General features: G+C 38.0%; 1 protein-coding gene and 1 non-coding gene across 2 annotated transcripts; one reads left to right on the top strand and one right to left on the bottom strand.

Moving 5' to 3' along the window:
• Positions 1 to 868: 868 nt before the first annotated feature.
• On the bottom strand, positions 869 to 1,351 carry LOC145039556 (uncharacterized). Its single transcript, XM_078987593.1, has one exon. It carries the CDS (start codon positions 1,349 to 1,351, stop codon positions 869 to 871), a length of 483 nt encoding a protein of 160 aa, XP_078843719.1.
• Positions 1,352 to 2,467: 1,116 nt separating this feature from the next.
• On the top strand, positions 2,468 to 2,574 carry LOC145044711 (small nucleolar RNA R71). Its single transcript, XR_013681656.1, has one exon. It is a non-coding gene; the product is annotated as a small nucleolar RNA R71 (small nucleolar RNA).
• Positions 2,575 to 18,369: the final 15,795 nt, after the last annotated feature.

The raw sequence follows: 18,369 nt of genomic DNA, 5'->3' as shown, positions 1-18,369 counted from the left end.
TGTCTTGATTAATTGGGTCAACAGGTATTTGAAAATAACCTGAAAACCCATCTAAAAAACAATAATAGCTATGACCCGATAATCTCTCAAGCATTTGATCAAGAAAAGGGAGAGGGAAGTGGTCTTTGCATGTGACATCATTTAGCTTTCGATAATCGATGCACACCCGCCAACTGGTTACCGTTTGTGTGGGTATGAGCTCGTTCTTCTCTTTCGCTACGACGATCATTCCTCCTTTCTTTGGCACTACTTGGACGAGACCAACCCATGTAATATCAGAAATTCAACATATAATACCGGCATCTAAGAGCTTGACGACCACCTTCTTGACCACCTCTTGCATGTTCGAGTTCAACCGCCTTTGATGTTGCACTACCAGCTTTGCGCCTTCTTCAAGGTTGATCTTGTGAGAGCAGTAAGAAGGGCTTACTCCTTTAATATCGATAATGTTCCACGCGATGGCATTTTTCCTTTTCTTCAAAACTTGGACTAACTCCTCTTTTTCAGATTTAGTGAGGTAAGAAGATATAATTACTTGTTTTTGATTACCCTCTTCCAAAAATACATATTCTAGATGTATTGGCAAAGTTTTCAGCTCTAAATCTGAGTTATGAACATTGAACACGTCGAGTCCAGATACCAGACTCGTCGAGTCGTGCAAAGGTTTTACGTCTGGTCGCGAATTTTCAAGCGGACTCATCGAGTTGATGTCTTCAACTCGTCGAGTTGATTTTTCGGAACTTTTTATGATTTCTTTGTATTCACTTTCTTCTAGCTTTCTTTCAATCTCATTCAGGTCTCTTTCAGCATCAAAGTCATCTTCAAGGGTATAAGTGAATTCGCTTGACTTGTCTCTTTTCCATTCTTCCTATATCTCTTCCAAGACGTCTACTGAAAATGCTGTGTCATCATTATGCTTAGAATGCTTCATGGCCTTATAAATTCCAAAAGTGACTGACTCGTCTCCCACTCGAAGAGTAAGTTTGGATTCTCTTATGTCCACTATGGCGCTTGCGGTGTTTAGGAAGGGTCTTCCAATAATGATTGGCACTTGGTGGTCCTCTTCCATGTCTAGCACTATGAAGTCCGTGAGGAATACAAATTTATCAACTTTAACTAACAGATCCTCACATATCCCCCTTGGAAATGTCACTATCTTGTTTGCTAGATGAATCGCCATTTGAATCGGTCTCGGCTTCGGAAGGTTCAACTTCTTAAAGAAAGAGTATGGCATGAGATTAACACTCGCTCCCGAATTAGCCAATGCATAACTAGTAGCTAAGTTCCCGAATTGGCATGGAAAAGTTAACATCCATGGGTCACCCATTTTCTTTGGCAATTTGTTCAACATTGTGGCTGAACAATTTTCATTAAGCACCGCTTTGGACACCTTTTTAGATTCTTCCTATTTGTGAGTAGTTCCTTCAAGAATTTTGCGTACTTAGGCATTTGTGCAACCGCTTCTATGAAAGGAATGTTGATTTGGAGGGCCTTTATGTGTTCCAGGAACTTCTTGATAATCTTCATTCTGCTTCTCTTGTCTAGATCAACCTGGAAACGGAAAGGGAGGTTGATATGGTTTTAAAGGAGGATAATTTTTCTGTTTAGGCCGTGGACTCGTCAAGTTCAAGTCTTGAACTCGACGAGTTGTGTCGACTGTTTGCGATTTCGGGTCTTCTTTATGTTCCTCCTGCACCTCTTTTGGATCTTCATTCATGATAGGGATAAGAGGGGTAATTATCTTTCCACTTCTAGTTGTTACGATGTTGATTTGAGCGCCTCTCGGATTTTTCTTTGTATTACTTGGTAGTTCACCAGGTGCTCTTTGATTGATTTGTAGTGCAAGTTGGCCTTGATGTTTTTCAATGTTAAGAATAGAGGCTTGCTAAGTTCTTGTCAATGCTTATTGCTCTTTCGTCATGGCTTGTTGTTCTCTAATTGGAGCATCAGTTTAATTGTGCCTTTTCTTAGATGTGGCTGCAAATCTTGTGAGCATATCTTCAAAGTCCATTTTCTTTTCTGGCACTGACTCCTCCTTTTGATAGAACCCTCTTGTCTTCATCCTATATTTATCATCCTTTTCCTTATTGTACTCATCGTATGGTAGCCACTCTTTTTTTGGTTTTTGCCAACCTTCATCATATATATCGCCACTAGAGTAAAACACTTTCACTTTTCGGTTCCCATGCTAAAATTCTCACATCCCACCCGGATGGCATGGATGGATTGATCCATCTTTGTCATTCTTTAGTCCAAACTATCTAATTTAACCATTACAATTCTCACTGCCCCTCAACTCAAGTCATTCCTTGAGTTATGATATTCTCTAGAGTGCTTAGAGAATTCTTCAATTAGCTCCTTTATGACCACGAGTGCTTTCTTCATGAGTGGTCCTTAGGAGTCATGGAGCTTCCTAGTTGTCATGTTCACTCCATCATAGAAAATGGAGACTTCTTGCTAAATGTTTAAATCATTGTGGGGAAATTTCCTCAACAAGCCTTTGTATCTCTCCTACGCCTCATAGAGCGACTCACCTGCTTGTTGCTCGAAATTGGAAATGGCTTTCTTCAACTTTGCTATTTTTGAGGGAGGGCAAAATTGATCAAGAAATTCTTCATGAATTTTAGCCCATGTGGTGATGGATCCTGGAGGAAGTGATTTTAGCCAATCTTTCATGTCTCCCTTAAATGTAACCAGTAACATACGAAGCAAAACAGTCTCATGAGGCACATTAGGGATGTTGAAGTAGTCGACAATGTTGTTGACCTCGTCGATATGCTTGTATGCATCTTCGTGATCTTTTGCATAGAATGGGATGTCCTTGAGTTGGGAGAGTATGTGGCCTTTTAGCTCGAAGGTAGTGGTTGCTGGAATCATGGGTTGCACACGTCCCGACCCGGTATTGTCACACATCCTTTTCTTGTATTTGCTCATGGTGATATCTGCGATGTTAGCCGTGGTGTTATCGGGTTTGCTTCTTAGGTCGCTTTTTTCTTCGGATTCTGTTTTGTAGTCAGTCTCTTTTGGATTAGAAGTGTGCTCGAAACTTTCTATCTTGCTCTCTTCATTTTTTCGACTATTAGACTCACCCACATTCTTTGCTTTCTTCTTTCCAAAGACCGATTTAAGGTCCTCGAAAGGTGACTTCTTTGGCGGGTTAGTTTCTTTGACGGTTTTATCCTTGTTCTTCCTTAATTCTGATTCCGGATCTTCAAGAGGTAGGACCAAAGATGTATTTAATCCATGGGTCATAAAATACCTGAAAGAAAACAGAAAAACACACGTAAAAAGAACAAAACAAAGTAAAAAATGAAACTGAAAAAGGCTATGGAATCGTTGAGTTGCTTCGACTGGACTCGATGAGTTCAAGGCTAAAACGGAAAGCTAAAAACGAAAAAAAACTAGGACTTAAACTGAATAACTAATTAACGAAAATAGTAATTTTGTGCAAGATAAATCTTACACAAATAATCGATAACACTGTTGGGCTTAGAAGATTGCGTCTTTTGGGCTCGTTTGTTTATAATTCTTTGTATTACGGTTTGGGCCTGTCCAACCGTGTGTCTTTTATGCTTTGTATATAAGCTTATGCTTGCATCCATATTAGGTTAAGGTTTTAGAGATCTGAGAATACAATATTTTCCAGACGACTAAAGGTTTCTTTGATCATACTTGTAACCTTCCAATCCTCTACAGTTGATGTTCTTAATCGAGCTCTTCTGAGGATTTTGTTTTAATCATTCAACACGTTTGATTCATTCTTGTTCCATAATTTTACTGTGTTTATATCGTCATTGTTTTCATAACTTGTTCAAGATCTTATCGATCTTCAACGATTAAAAGGTTTATTAATCTCATCAATTGGTATCAGAGCAGGAGGCTGTGTAATTGATACACATCTTTTCTGTGAAAAAGATTATCATTAGGGTTTTTCCGCAATCATCAATATTTATTGAGCCGTCATCTCTTTATTGACGTATCTTGATATTTATTATTTTGCCCTAATCTGCTTTATTACAAGTCTGATCTTTGAACAGGTTTTTTTTCGATCATAATGGACGCGACACAATCAAACGTAATTAATATTTCAAACAGCATTGGTTCAACAACAAGTATCAGCTGGCTGACATCTTTACAAAAGCTCTTCCTGAAGCATCATTCAATCAGATATTGCAAGGCTTAGGCATGATGGTTGCAGAATCGGTCCCAAATCCTCATGTCTCTATTAAAAAAAAAAAAAAAAAATCAAAGAACCGAACCTAACAGACCGCTCTGTTGCTCTCTGCTCTGGTAAAATCAAAGAACCGAACCTAACAGACCGCTCTGTTGCTCTCTGCTCTGGTAAAATCAAAGAACCGAACCTAACAGACCGCTCGGTTGCTCTCTGCTCTGGTAAAATCAAAGAACCGAACCTAACAGACCGCTCTATTGCTCTCTGCTCTGGTAAAATCAAAGAACCGAACCTAACAGACCGCTCGGTTGCTCTCTGCTCTGGTAAAATCAAAGAACCGAACCTAACAGACCGCTCTATTGCTCTCTGCTCTGGTAAAATCAAAGAACCGAACCTAACAGACCGCTCGGTTGCTCTCTGCTCTGGTAAAATCAAAGAACCGAACCTAACAGACTACTCTGTTGCTCTCTGCTCTGGTAAAATCAAAGAACCGAACCTAACAGACCGCTCTGTTGCTCTCTGCTCTGGTAAAATCAAGGAACCGAATCAACCAGACCGCTCGGTTGCTCTCTGCTCTGGTAAAATCAAAGAACCGAACCTAACAGACCGCTCTGTTGCTCTCTGCTCTGGTAAAATCAAAGAACCGAACCTAACAGACCGCTCGGTTGCTCTCTGCTCTGGTAAAATCAAAGAACCGAACCTAACAGACCGCTCGGTTGCTCTCTGCTCTGGTAAAATCAAAGAACCGAACCTAACAGACCGCTCGGTTGCTCTCTGCTCTGGTAAAATCAAAGAACCGAACCTAACAGACCGCTCGGTTGCTCTCTGCTCTGGTAAAATCAAAGAACCGAACCTAACAGACCGCTCTGTTGCTCTCTGCTCTGGTAAAATCAAAGAACCGAACCTAACAGACCGCTCTGTTGCTCTCTGCTCTGGTAAAATCAAGGAACCGAATCAACCAGACCGCTCGGTTGCTCTCTGCTCTGGTAAAATCAAAGAACCGAACCTAACAGAACGCTCTGTTGCTCTCTGCTCTAGTAACATAACGGAACCAAATCAACCAGATTGCTCGGTCTCTCTCTGCCTCTACAATATAGGCGCTCATTCACACAAACCGCTCGGTTCTTCCAAATCTCTGCTTCTTTTCTTTGTCTAAATTTTATCTTTCTGTTTTTTTTATTTCTTTTTCAGAAAATTCAAATTTAACAAAAATATTTTATGTTTCTGTTTTTATTTCTTTTTCAGAAAATTAAAAATTAACAAAAATATTTTGTCTTTCAGTATTTATTAATCTCTAAGTAAATTTCAAAATTTCAAAAATATTTTGTATTTCTAGTATATGTACTTCTTGCTCAAGTGAATACAAGTATCTCCTTATGGAACGTTCATCCAGGTATGTTTTTCTCTTATAAGACTAGTTAGACGTCCCTAGAAGCATGCTGCTGTATGTTGTCTCAAGCCTCTATGACCTCGAGCATGCCTTAATGATTCGATCAATACCTATCGTTTCTTCCCAATCAGGCTATTCTCTCATATTCGGTCTAGAGCTACCTTCTTTTACTCATCTGCAACATGAGTTGCTCTGCTTTGTCCCATTTATGTAGCAGAAGGTACGTTCGGTCTCTTAACCATCTCTTCAACTTCTTCACTTACATTCGCTCCCCAAAGTAACCCTTGATGCTCTCGGTCTTTACCACTGAGGCTTATGGTTGCACAACATCTGAGTTCATGATCTTAGATTCGATTACCACGCTCTGAGTGAAACCCAAAATCCAACACCAAAAATGAATTGACGGTGAGTAATTAACTCAAGCTTTTACTTGGAAATCTTTTTTTTGTGAGTGATCTTTTATGAAACTGTCTCGTCCTAAGACATTTCTTCCCAAAGAGATCCAGTTTAATTTATTTTGAGATTTCTGTCTATATCATTCCCATCACGAAATACTTCCCTCCTACCTGTTCAACAGATCACATCGGTCTCACAGGTAACTCTACCACCACTTAGTTTTATGTCAAGACTTAATGTTTGGTTTGAGTTCAGCCACCTCTTAACCATCAACAGAAGACGCCTTTCATTGTTTCTCTAAAGACAACTGATCGTATTTCTCGGGAAACCACACAAACACTTCAGGTCTCTCTTGACTCTGAAGGATGCGATTCTTGCCCGGAATCTTCTGCCTTCTGTCTTTTATTTAGACAACACGCACTTCCAAACACATTTGATTTATTTCCTTGTCTTTTACACTCTTATGCACGGAATTTTTTTTCCCCACATTCTAATTGCTGTTTGGCACATGGTTCTAAGTTTCAGTTGTAACCAAACAAGGGCACAAGGGATTTCAAACGGTACGAAAAAGATTTGGGCGCGTGCAAAGGATTCGTTTCAACCCCACGTGTGCTGACGTCTTCATTGAATACACCATAACTTCTAATCGCGCTTTTTCAGGCGACGTTTTGGGTTCCTCATCATCACGATTTTCTCTCTCCTGAGAACGGTATAAATAAGACGTGATCGTGTTCTTTGGCAGTTACCTCTCAAAGCATTATCTCTCTGATAAAGTTGCCACTGTTCATCTTCTTCCAAAAACTCAACAATGGCGACTTCTTCTTCTGCTCACGATCAATCTGCTTCTTCTTCTATTCTTGCAATCAAACCAAATCAGAACATGATCATAGAGTTGTCTCCATTCGTCTATGACTCATATATGCTCTACGTGGTGGAATGCCTCAAATATTCCCCATTGGTATTGGCATTAACGCAGGTGGAGGCAGTTCCTATGTCCCTGCTATCTCAAGTCTACACCACCGCTAGCTACGACAGAAACAAAGACCGTATCTACTTCTCTATTCACGACAAGAAGACTTCCGTTTCCAAAACACGGTTTTTCTCTCTTCTAGGGCTTGCCGTGGATGCTTCTGTCATCTCACCAGACTTCATCACAACCGCCCAGATCTTTAAGATGATGTACGAGATGGGGTATACAAATGTTCTAACATCTGTTGCCAAAGTCAAGAAATCAAGTCTTCCATCTCAGTGGAATGGATTGCTTACCCTTTTAATTAAGGGTTTAGCGGAGCGATGTGGTGGTTCCGATACCACCAGCAAAGGATTTCTTACAATGCTGTACGGGCTTTACAACGGCATCAATCTTGACTATGGGTCAATTCTCTGGTCTCAAGTGGTTCAGAGTCTCAACACTACCGCAAGGCACTCAGAAATTTCATGCGCCAGGTTTTGGACCCTCATCACTAGGAGAGCCATTGATTCTCTTGACATCCCTGTCATGAAGGATGTTCTTATGGCTTCAATTGCCACATACCACACCAAGAAAATCATTCTCTCAGATCCAAGTAAGTTCCTCCACTATGGACTAATCCCTGAGTCCATGTACAGATGCGTCACGCCCCACAGCAAGATTATGGCGGACTACAGCTCCAGAACCCCCCTGCCTCCTAGGGTTCTTTCCGAGGAACAACGTGCAGCTCTTGAGGCTCTGGATCAGCCTGCTAACCGGGGCAAAAGAGTGAGCAAAAAGGAGAAGGCTGAGATGAAGGAACCCGCACCCCAAACGGAGAAAAAGAGAAGGTCCTCCAAACGCAAATCCGAGGCAGAGGAACCTTCTCAGCCCAGAACGAAAAAGGTTAAGAAGATGGCTAAAAGAGCCAAAGGATCTCCTTCTAAATCAAAACAGAATGCACCATCCGAAACAGAAGATGTTGATCCTCAACCCGAAACTACACCCGTTTCGTCTCCACAAAACTCACCTACCCCACCAGCCGTTAATCCTAAACCCGAAACTGCACCCGTTTCGTCTCCACAAAACTCACCTACCCCACCTAAATCTCCCCAAATTACCAAATCTCCTTCTCCTCCTTCTTCCCCAAAATTTACAACCCCAACCCAATCACCCAAACAGAACATCTCAAGTTCTGTTCCAACATCAATTCCCCAAACCTCAACCGAAACCACTATTCCCTTCACCGTTTCTCAACCTTCATCTTCTATCTCCCAACCTATTATCACAGAATCTATCACCATAACCACAACCCAACCACCAGTAACGGTCAACGTATCTGATACGGGGGCTGCTTCTGTGGTTGAAACCCCGGTCATCAATCTTCAATCCTCTCCTTCTCCATCTTCCAACTCTGGTGCTACCCTAGGGGGTGATGATGAAGAATTTGATTCCATCTATTACAGCCCTTACCGGATCCCTACCGACACCGATACAGATACCCCCGTGTCAAGTTAGCAACTTCAAGAGATTCACGCAAAACTCGACAGTCTGCTGGCTGACAGTAAAGCATATGGGGGTGCTATGCTGAAGGCTTTTATCGAGTCAGCGATCCAGACTTACACCGAAGCCTTGGATCGCTCTACTGACGCCGTAGAGAATTCAGCGGCCTCATGCTCCAAAGCCACTAAGGAAGTTTCTGAGGTTGTTCATACAACTCAGATCTTTCTTGATTCTCTCAAGGCTCATGCTGACTCAAATGCTTCCAAATTTCAAGCGTCAGTAGACTCGTTCACAGCCACCCTTCAGGGAGAAACCAGGAAATTTGAGGCTCTGCGTGCTGACCTCAAAACTGAATCCACTTCACTTCTCAAATCTTTGGATTCACGTTTTGCCTCTTTGGCAGCCGAGAGCACCCTGAAGGAAGAAGTTATCAAGCACCAGGCAACTATTGACTTACAGAAGGTTCAACTGGCCCAGGCACAACAAGAAATCACTTTGCTTCAAACTCAACGGGCAGTTCTTCAGAGTTGCGCTGGTGACGTTAAAAATCTGTTAACCGGTGTTCTTGACTCCCATGATCCCTTCCTAACCCTCACTATTCGTCAGCATCTCCAGGCGAAACTCCTTCCGGCAATCACTATCCTAAGTGAAATGAAGGGTGTCTCGGATAAGCCTGTTCTTCCTAGACAAGGGGGAGAGGAAGGTATGTCCAAAACAGAACCGAAGGGTAATGTAGCTTCGGGTTCTGGTAAACATGTCCAAGTTGAGAGTGAATCAGAATCAGATGAAACCATTACTGAAGCTCTTCAACGCAAGAAACGGGACAGAGAGCTTGATGAAACATTGAAAATAGCTCGTGAGGCAGAAGCCAGAGAAAGGAAAATCCGGGAGGATGAGGAGGCTATTCAAGCTAAAAAGACTCTGTTCCCAGATTGGGACAGAGACACACTCATCACTCAAGCAATTGAGTTTCCTTCTATTTATTGGTTGGAACCGATTGCATCTTTTGAGTGTGAAAATTCCAAAGACTCGCAGTTCGACATGCCCATTACGCGTAAAGCCTTCACTTTTCACTGCTTTGATGTCACTGCAAACGTCCCTCATCCGAACCCGAAGGTTGACAGGGAGCTTATCGATTTCTATCTGAAATTCGGTCAACCTCAGTACTTGACTTGGAGTGCCCAGAAAATTATTAGAGTCAAGGTACTGAAACCAACCCAGGCTGGGAAATTTGTAAACGTCAATTTCAAAATCAACAGAGGAACTGCCAACTCCGAACATCTTATTTCTCTGGCAGATCTTCCCAGTCTGAACCCCCACGATTGGATCTTGCTATACAACATTCTTCTCTCCAACCAGAGAGAATATGAACCAATTCTTTCTCATCTTAAAAGAATGTTGGCTTCCTATGTCCATGAGCTAGCCACTATGGATCAGGAAATAGCAAAGGTGATGAATAAGAAACCGACTGTCAAGCCCACTTCCAAAACCGGAGATGTCCATAAAATGAAGTTGGGGCAGATTGATTCTTCCAATCTGACAGTTATGTTCACAAGGGGGGATAAGCACAAGTTTCTATTTGCGTTGGTAGACAAGCATCTGTTCTCTACAGAGTGTCTGGAGCACATCATCAATATCATTCACCGATGCAAACAGAATACAACAGCAGATAAGAAGAACTTTACAGATATGCTTCGTTGGTATATTACCTTCAGGCATCATATTCTGGCTTTGATACCGAAAATTTTTCAAACGGTAAAGAAGCCATCTGCTTTGAAGACAGAGTGAAGATCTCGCCCCAAATTGACGCAAAGGGGGAGATTGTTGGGCTTAGAAGATTGCGTCTTTTGGGCTCGTTTGTTTATAATTCTTTGTATTACGGTTTGGGCCTGTCCAACCGTGTGTCTTTTATGTTTTGTATATAAGCTTATGCTTGCATGCATATTAGGTTAAGGTTTTAGAGATCTGAGAATACAATATTTTCCAGACGACTAAAGGTTTCTTTGATCATACTTGTAACCTTCCAATCCTCTACAGTTGATGTTCTTAATCGAGCTCTTCTGAGGATTTTGTTTTAATCATTCAACACGTTTGATTCATTCTTGTTCCATAATTTTACTGTGTTTATATCGTCATTGTTTTCACAACTTGTTCAAGATCTTATCGATCTTCAAAGATTAAAAGGTTTATTAATCTCATCAAACACTAACAATTAAAATAACTATTTAAAACTGTTCCCCGACAACAGCGCCAAAAACTTGATGTGTGTAAAATGCACTAATTTTAATCGTACTACTTCAAACAAAAATAAACACACGAAAGGCAGTGTACTTATTGATTAGCAATATAGTTCAAGCAAGTAGGGTATCGAACACAGAGAACGGTAACAATTAAACTAACTACTAGAATTATCTAAATAAAAACAAGTAATAAAAAGGAGGGTTTTATCTAGTTTTGCAAGCCTATAAACTTAAGCAATTAACTAACACTTAAATTAAGACAATTAACAACTAAAGCAAATAGGAAGTAACTAGATTCAATAATAAAATAGACTTCTATTCAAGTTTGACTCACTTGTTCATATGGTTGATTTTATGGTAAGTGAATGGATTAATTTATCATTGGCTACCGATTAATGTTATTAGATTCATGTTCACTATTACTAATCCTTAGAAAAAAAAATTAATTCAAATAGTGGCCAATTAGTTAAACTAATAAATTTCCTAGCATTTAATTGAGGTTAAGTAAGACTTGTAACATTAGCTAATTAAAATTATCATTTCAATCAATATCTTGTATGGTTGTTCATCACACAAGCTCACACAGTAACATACTTATTTTCTAGTTAATCCTAAGTTGATATTCACTAATACTAGGCATATAATATTGTTTTCACAAAAATCATATAAAACAAGAAATTAAGAAATGTTCATGCAACTTAATAGACTTGATTATTAATTGAAAACAATTATTGTCAACACATAAGGGTCTTTAACAAACTTAACAAAACAATTCACCAATTCCAGTTAATCCATACCATAAAATCAAACCATATTAACAAGTTAATCTACCCTAAATAGAAGTGATGAGTTTTTAGCTCAAATCTGTAGCAATTAACATCTCAAAAACGAAATCCGATGATAAAAACATAATGTATGCAAAACATTAAGAAAAGAGAATGTGTTTTGCCTTTCGATCTTATCCAAATTGGTCTCTAGGATGAAATCTCGAATTCCAGAGCTCCAGGAATACTTCTAGTCGCCAATTAGTCGCAAATAATCTTCCCAAAAGATCAGGGTCTCAGGCAATAATGTCCTTTATATATTTTTCTAAAACTAGGGGCAACTTGTCGAGTCCGTAGACCGACTCGGCGAGTCCATCACTTAAATCCCGTGTATGGTAAGGCACCTGATGGTTCATGAATCTTCTCATCAACTCGTCGATTTGAGGACCAACTCGCCGAGTTCTTCACCTTTTTAACTTAATTTCTTCTAAATTTAATTCCTGAACTTCCGATCAATAGTCCCGCTTCCTTTTTAACTCGAGCACATCTTTTAGGTTGAAAATATAATTTTAACATAATTAAGTACCTTTTGTTCAATATTTGAGACAAAAGAGCCAAAAAAGTTTAATATATTAGACAAAATATATGACTAAATATGTATATATCATTGTGCAAAGCCTAAAATTTATGGTTTGTAACTGAACAGGTTACGCCCAGCGTACGCAAGGCTTTCCTCCGCTTCGTGCCTCAATCGTGTACGCTGTGCTTACACTATGTACGCCCAGCGTACTTCTCAAAATTACAATATATAAAACACTTAAATCAATCGAAGGGAATACCTGGTGATTCAGATGTTACATGCGCTTTGCATCTATTTAAAGACCAAAGGTTCTAACTTTAGGTACTAATGAATTGCAAAACCCAGGAAGTTCTGATGGTGTTACAAAACAAGAAACACAAGAGCTACGAAAGAGCAAAAGAGGCCAAATTCCAAAAAAAATCTGTTCCTACTTCCAAATTTACTTGGTGGAAGGCACAAGGGACGAGGAGAGTCTTCAATACTCTTATTGTCGCAATGTTGAGGATGATCTAAAGACATTTCAAGAGGCCATCCAGTCTCGAAATGTAATATTTTGGAAGGAAGCAATTGATGTAGAAAATGTCATTAATTCTTGAAATTAACACTTGGGTGTTGACTGATTTTCCTCAAGGTTCTAAACAATTTGGTTGCAAATGCATTTTAAAAAATAAAATGAATGTTAATGGGACTATTGAGAAGTTCAAAGCCCAGTTAGTCATTCAAGGTTTTAGATAAAAACTCAGTGTTGACTATTTTGATATGTATGCTCCGGTTACACACATTTCTACTATTAGATTGTTGATTTCCTTAGAAAGTATCCACAATTTGGTCATTCATCAAATGGATGTGAAAACAACTTTTTAAAATGGTGAAATTGATAAGGAAGTTTATAAGAAGCAACTAGAAGGTTTCATTATGTCTAGTAAAGAGCATATGGTTTGTAAACTTGTCAAATCTTTGTATGGGCTGAAACAAGCGCATAAACAATAACATCAAAAGTTTGATGAGGCTATTTTGTCCTATGGTTTCAAGATTAACGAATGTGACAAATGTGTTTATAGTAGATTTGATGATGCTACTAGGGTTGGAGTGATCATTTTCTTATATGTAGATGACATGCTGATATTCGGTACCGACCAAAATCAAATGGATGAAACAAAGAAAGTGTTATCATCAAATTTTCCCATGAAATGTTTGGGAGAGGCTGATATAATTCTTGGAATAAGAATTAAAAGGATTAACAAATGTTTGGTAATGACTTGAAGTCTTATATTGAGAAAATTCTCCAGCAGTTTATTTTTATAGATTGTTCTCATATGAGCACTCCTATAGATCCAGGTGTGAAATTAATGGACAACACATGAACTCCTATTTCACAATTGGAATACTCTAAGGCCATTGGCAGTTTTATGCATGCAATAAAAGTACCAATCTTGATATTGCTTTTGCTGTAGGAAAATTGAGTAGCTAGACTAAAAATCCTAATGCTCAACATTGGCAAGTAGTGAATAAAGTGTTTAGGTATATAAAGGGAACCATGGATTATGGCTTTGATTTACTTGGGATATCCTTCGATTTTGGAAGTACATTTAGATGAAAGTTGGATAACCAACCTGGAGGATCATTCCTCAATGACTGGTTGGGTATTCTTGCTTAAGGGAGGTGCCATTTCATGGGCTTCGAAGAAGCAAATGTGCATTACAAACTCAACAATGGAATATGAGTTTGTTTCGTTACATTTTGCTAGTAAAGAAGCTGAATGGTTAAGGAACTTAGTAAATGATGTTCCTTTATGGTCTAAACCTATGGCACCTATTTCTAGTCGTTGTGATAACGTTGTCGCTTTGGGTAAGGCCTATACTTAATTGTGTAATAACAAGCATTGACACTTAGGTGTCCAACACAGTATGGTTAAAGAACTAATTACGAAAGGTGTAATTTCTATTGAGTTTGTGAAATCACAGCATCATTTGGCAGATCATTTTACTAAGGGTTTGTCAAGAGAATTATTGAACAGGTCTTTGATTGGGATGAGATTAAAGTCCATCTAAATATTGTAATGGTGAGACACCCAGTTCCCTTGATTAAATGTATGTGCATATACATAGAAAGGAGTTACCAATGTGATTGTGAAATGTAGCCGCATTTCAAGAGGTTGTGGATTTGGCCTTGATATGATCATGAGAGGATTAGGACATGCGACTTAATAATAGTGCTAAGTTTTACTTTTCTAGAAATTTCAATAAACTAGTACGCATTTTACTTTTTGGTATTCAAATGGGTTGATGGGTTCAATTTCTTAGAACACCCTGATTCTCGAGTATTTGTAAGAGTATGATACTAAATGGAAATTCAATTGTTACGACATTTTCATTATGTACTGGTTTGGTCTTTTTTTTTTTTTCGTAATGTTATGTTTGTTTAAGGGTTACACCAAAATGGGGAAGTAATGCTGTTGACTTAGTGTCACCAGGTCATTTTATGTAATTGGAACTTACATGTGAGCTAAGGGGCTTCATAATTTGTACTCTAATATATGTTTCGGTTTGTACGGAGTGCACACATGTACAAGATCGAATTAGAAGCCAATTCAACGATATGTCAGGGGGTCCAGGGGCAGCGCCCCTTGGTCAGGGCTCTAGGGGCAATCCCCCTAGCAAGGTCCAAGGGGAAGAGCCCCCGGTTGGGGTCCCGCTGACTAAGATCATAATTTTTGGAAATCATTGATTTTAACATTAATTCCAGATTCCCTTGACTTGTTTCCAAAAGAACCCATGATGGCTAATCCTAAAAATGAAACCATACTTCTCGTTTTATATAATAATGACTCTCCTCTTAAGGAGAAAGGATCAACCTTTTAGCTCTAAGTTTTCTTTATACGAACCCAAAATCTTCTAACAATTTGGCTTACGTTTTTTGTGTCTATATCCGTAAGTGTCCCCTTGGGATTATCCTAGGCTGAGTTTCTTGTAACCCAAGCATAGGGTAGAAATATAAGTTCGGAAAGTGTTTACACGGTCCAAGGGATATCTGGATCTCCATTATAACCCTACTCATTTTTCTAATAAAATATTTAAGTTAGAAGTAAAATTAGAAGATATGTTTAACAATTATAAAAAATATAAATAAACAACCCTTAGTCTTCTGAAAAACAAACACACCGCAAGCACTTATGTCTGCACGGATAAGAGATCACGCAGAACTATAGACAAAAAACAACCCCTTAGTTTTCTGGACGATTCGACCTATAGCTATCCATAGTTGGTTTCTCTTCGGGGACATTTGCTTTGGTGTATTGCATGTTGGAATGGAATGAATCATGTAGAGGGAATGAAAACATATGTGTTTTGTTTTTTGAATGAAAATAATCATCCATTCAAGATGGAATCCCATTTCTAGACAACACGGAGATTTCATTCATGAGGTTATCCCGTTTTATTTTATTTATTTATTTATTTATCCTCTTATGAGAATATCTTCTGGTTTTTTCCTCAATCTCCATCAAGATCGGAAGATATAATATTGTGTATCGCTTCAAATCAACGGACATAATCTCCACTTTATGAAAATTGTCTATCAATTTAATCATTATCGCATCAAATCAGCCACTAGATCATCAACAACAAAATACGATTGTTCTCTGAAGCCTTCAAGTATCTTTACCTCTATCCCGAAGCTTTGTTTTTTCATATGCGCTAGTTGAAGCTACTCATCAAGAAACGAACTTTGAAGGCTAGCATCAATTTTCCTTTTAATATTGTTAATTGATATTTCTATACTTGTGGGTTTTGTTGGTGTTCATATTTATGTAACAATGAAGTAGATATATGTATCGATGAATCAGAATTTTGTATCTTGTGCGTTTGCTTGTTGCGTCTTTTCTTTTACTATGCTCTAAAAACAATGAAGTTGGTTAATTTTATCAAATTGGAATTTTAATCAACCTAATCATGTTTTGGATCCTAATTGATGAAATATGATTTTAACTTTCATATTCTAATTTCTCCTCGTACTCCCATTGCCATATAATATCATTTTGTAATTTTTGAGCACACCTCACTTCAAAGTATTTGATAATTGATACTTTATACAAACTCACCACAAATACCACTTCAAGGGAAATTTTTTAATCCCAACTCACCCCAATGCAATTTCCTACATCTTCTTACATGCAATAAAACCCAAATCTTCCACAAAACATATTCAGTACTTTCACTTCCATGTAACAAACAACTATACAACCGCCACCCACACAACCAACACCAGAAAATGTTCTCAAAACAGAAGTAGGAGGCATTCAAGAAAGGAGAGGGAAAAGGAAAAGGAAATGGAAGGCAGTCGAGGCAAGTGAAGAAGAGCCTCCACTATGGTGGGCACCAGAAGAGGAGTACGCATTGCTAGTGGCGTGGTGCGGGACTTCAAAGAGTTCAACTGTAGGAAATGATATGCGAAGACTTGATTTTTGGAAAGTCATGCTCGGCAAGTTCCACGCGCTTATGAAGCAACAACCATATCGCAATATTGATATGCTTAGTAGCAGGTGGACTCCGACCAATCGCTGGTGCACCAAGTTTAATGAGATTTTTATGAGACTAGAATCGCAAAAGCAAAGTGGTGCGAATGATTTTGATGTGTACAAAGTTGCGCGAAAACAATATCAAGTCAAAATGGGCACACTTTCGAGTTTGAAAAAATATAGGGGATTGTCATGCAAGATCCAAAATGGATTAAGGTACTAACATTGTTGGAGGCACAATCAAAGAAGTCTCGTAATTCTAGTTCGTTTGATGTTTCCAACCCACACACTAATATTAACCTCAATGCTGACACATATGATATTCCTGACGACATCGAAGAGATCTCCCCCCTCCCCCCACGCCAACCAATCGTGTGCGACAAAGCGAAGCACGCTCAGCTTCACGCTGACGAAGCTGATAGAAGGACACAAGAGTTGGAGGAAATGAAAGCAAACTTCGACAACACACAATCTAATCGCACAACAAAATGTTGATGTGCAACGTGAGCATTTGGAACTTCTTTGTAAGCAAGCGCAAGAATATCAAATAGCAAATGATTTAGCAATTCACCAGATTAGCAAAGAAAATATGGGATCACGATAAGTGCAAATGCTCCGGAAGATAAATGAGATGTTTGGAAAAAAAATTGGATGATCATTGTATCGTTTTTATGTTTTTAGGACTATTTTTTTATTATCTTTTTTACGTTCAATGTTTTTTGATGTGTAATATTGGTTAATCTAGTATTTAATTAAATTGCATGTTTTTTTAAATAATCTAAAATGAATGTAGAACAAATTGAAAAAATAAAAATAAATAAATCAAAAATAATTAAATTGAAAAAAAGAAAGAAAATGATAACGTCGAAAAGTTGATGGTGTTATAACTCATTGCCAATTTCTTTTATTTGTTGTTATAAATGATATGATATGTAAAGTGACAACTTTTAGGTACGATAACTAGTTTCTCACTATTAGTCTTAGTCTTTTTTTTAAACAAATCCTTATAAACTAGAATCATTTGGTTGTTGAAAAATATGGGTTTAAATGACTTATAAATTGGTCAAAGCGTTTAAGTTTAGATTCTATTTTGTATAAAAGGCAGAAGTCTAAGGTGATAATGTATAAAGAGAAGAAAGGTCAAAGACTTTTGGCTCAAAGGCTTTTTGTTCATAGTTTATTTATTTATTTACAATCACAAATTTAACAAACATAAATATATTAAATTGAAATTTTTATTAAAAAATTGAGTCATAAATCAGAAATACGCATTTGATCGGAGATAAATCCAATATATTGCAAAACAGACTGAAGCTTGTTAACTGCATTATCCTAAGCCAAAAATTTCTCTGGCACAAATCAAAAATTTCTATGGCACTAATCTATCTAAAGGATATAGAAATCAATCAAGATTGAATCTTAATTTTGAAAAAAATTATATGTTCCCTTCATCTTCTTGAAATTGAAATTTCCATAATAGTATTATTATCTTTCTACCATCATTCAAACTCTATGAAAAATATATATTTATAGGTTTTCAATATGATAGTTATCAACAGTCAAAAACCAAAATTAATTGCATAAAAACATGTCAACTCAGTTATTACAAATGAATATATTATTTTAATAATTAAAAACTGATTTCGTAATTAAGAATTAAAAACTATTTAATTAATCAAAAATAACCCAAGAGCCCCAATTAATTCATGCCCAATTAGGCTAACCAAACACCCCATACGAAGTCCATCCACTTTAACCAAAGCCTTTATTGATATCTGTTATCTAGTAGAACATAGTCTTAAAAGGAAAAGCTTTTTCGTTCTTCCTTCCAATGTAGGACATGCATATACAAATTTACAA

Source organism: Lactuca saligna, chromosome 4 (assembly GCF_052625555.1).
Source record: "Lactuca saligna cultivar CGN05327 chromosome 4, ASM5262555v1, whole genome shotgun sequence".
NCBI lineage: Eukaryota > Viridiplantae > Streptophyta > Magnoliopsida > Asterales > Asteraceae > Lactuca > Lactuca saligna.
The sequence above is the reverse complement of the archived record's forward strand: the minus strand, read 5'-3'. Positions and strand labels throughout refer to the sequence as shown.

Bases quoted from the DNA above. Each gene is read 5' to 3' on its own strand.
- LOC145039556 (XM_078987593.1), bottom strand. From the start codon at position 1,351: ATGTTGAACAAATTGCCAAAGAAAATGGGTGACCCATGGATGTTAACT.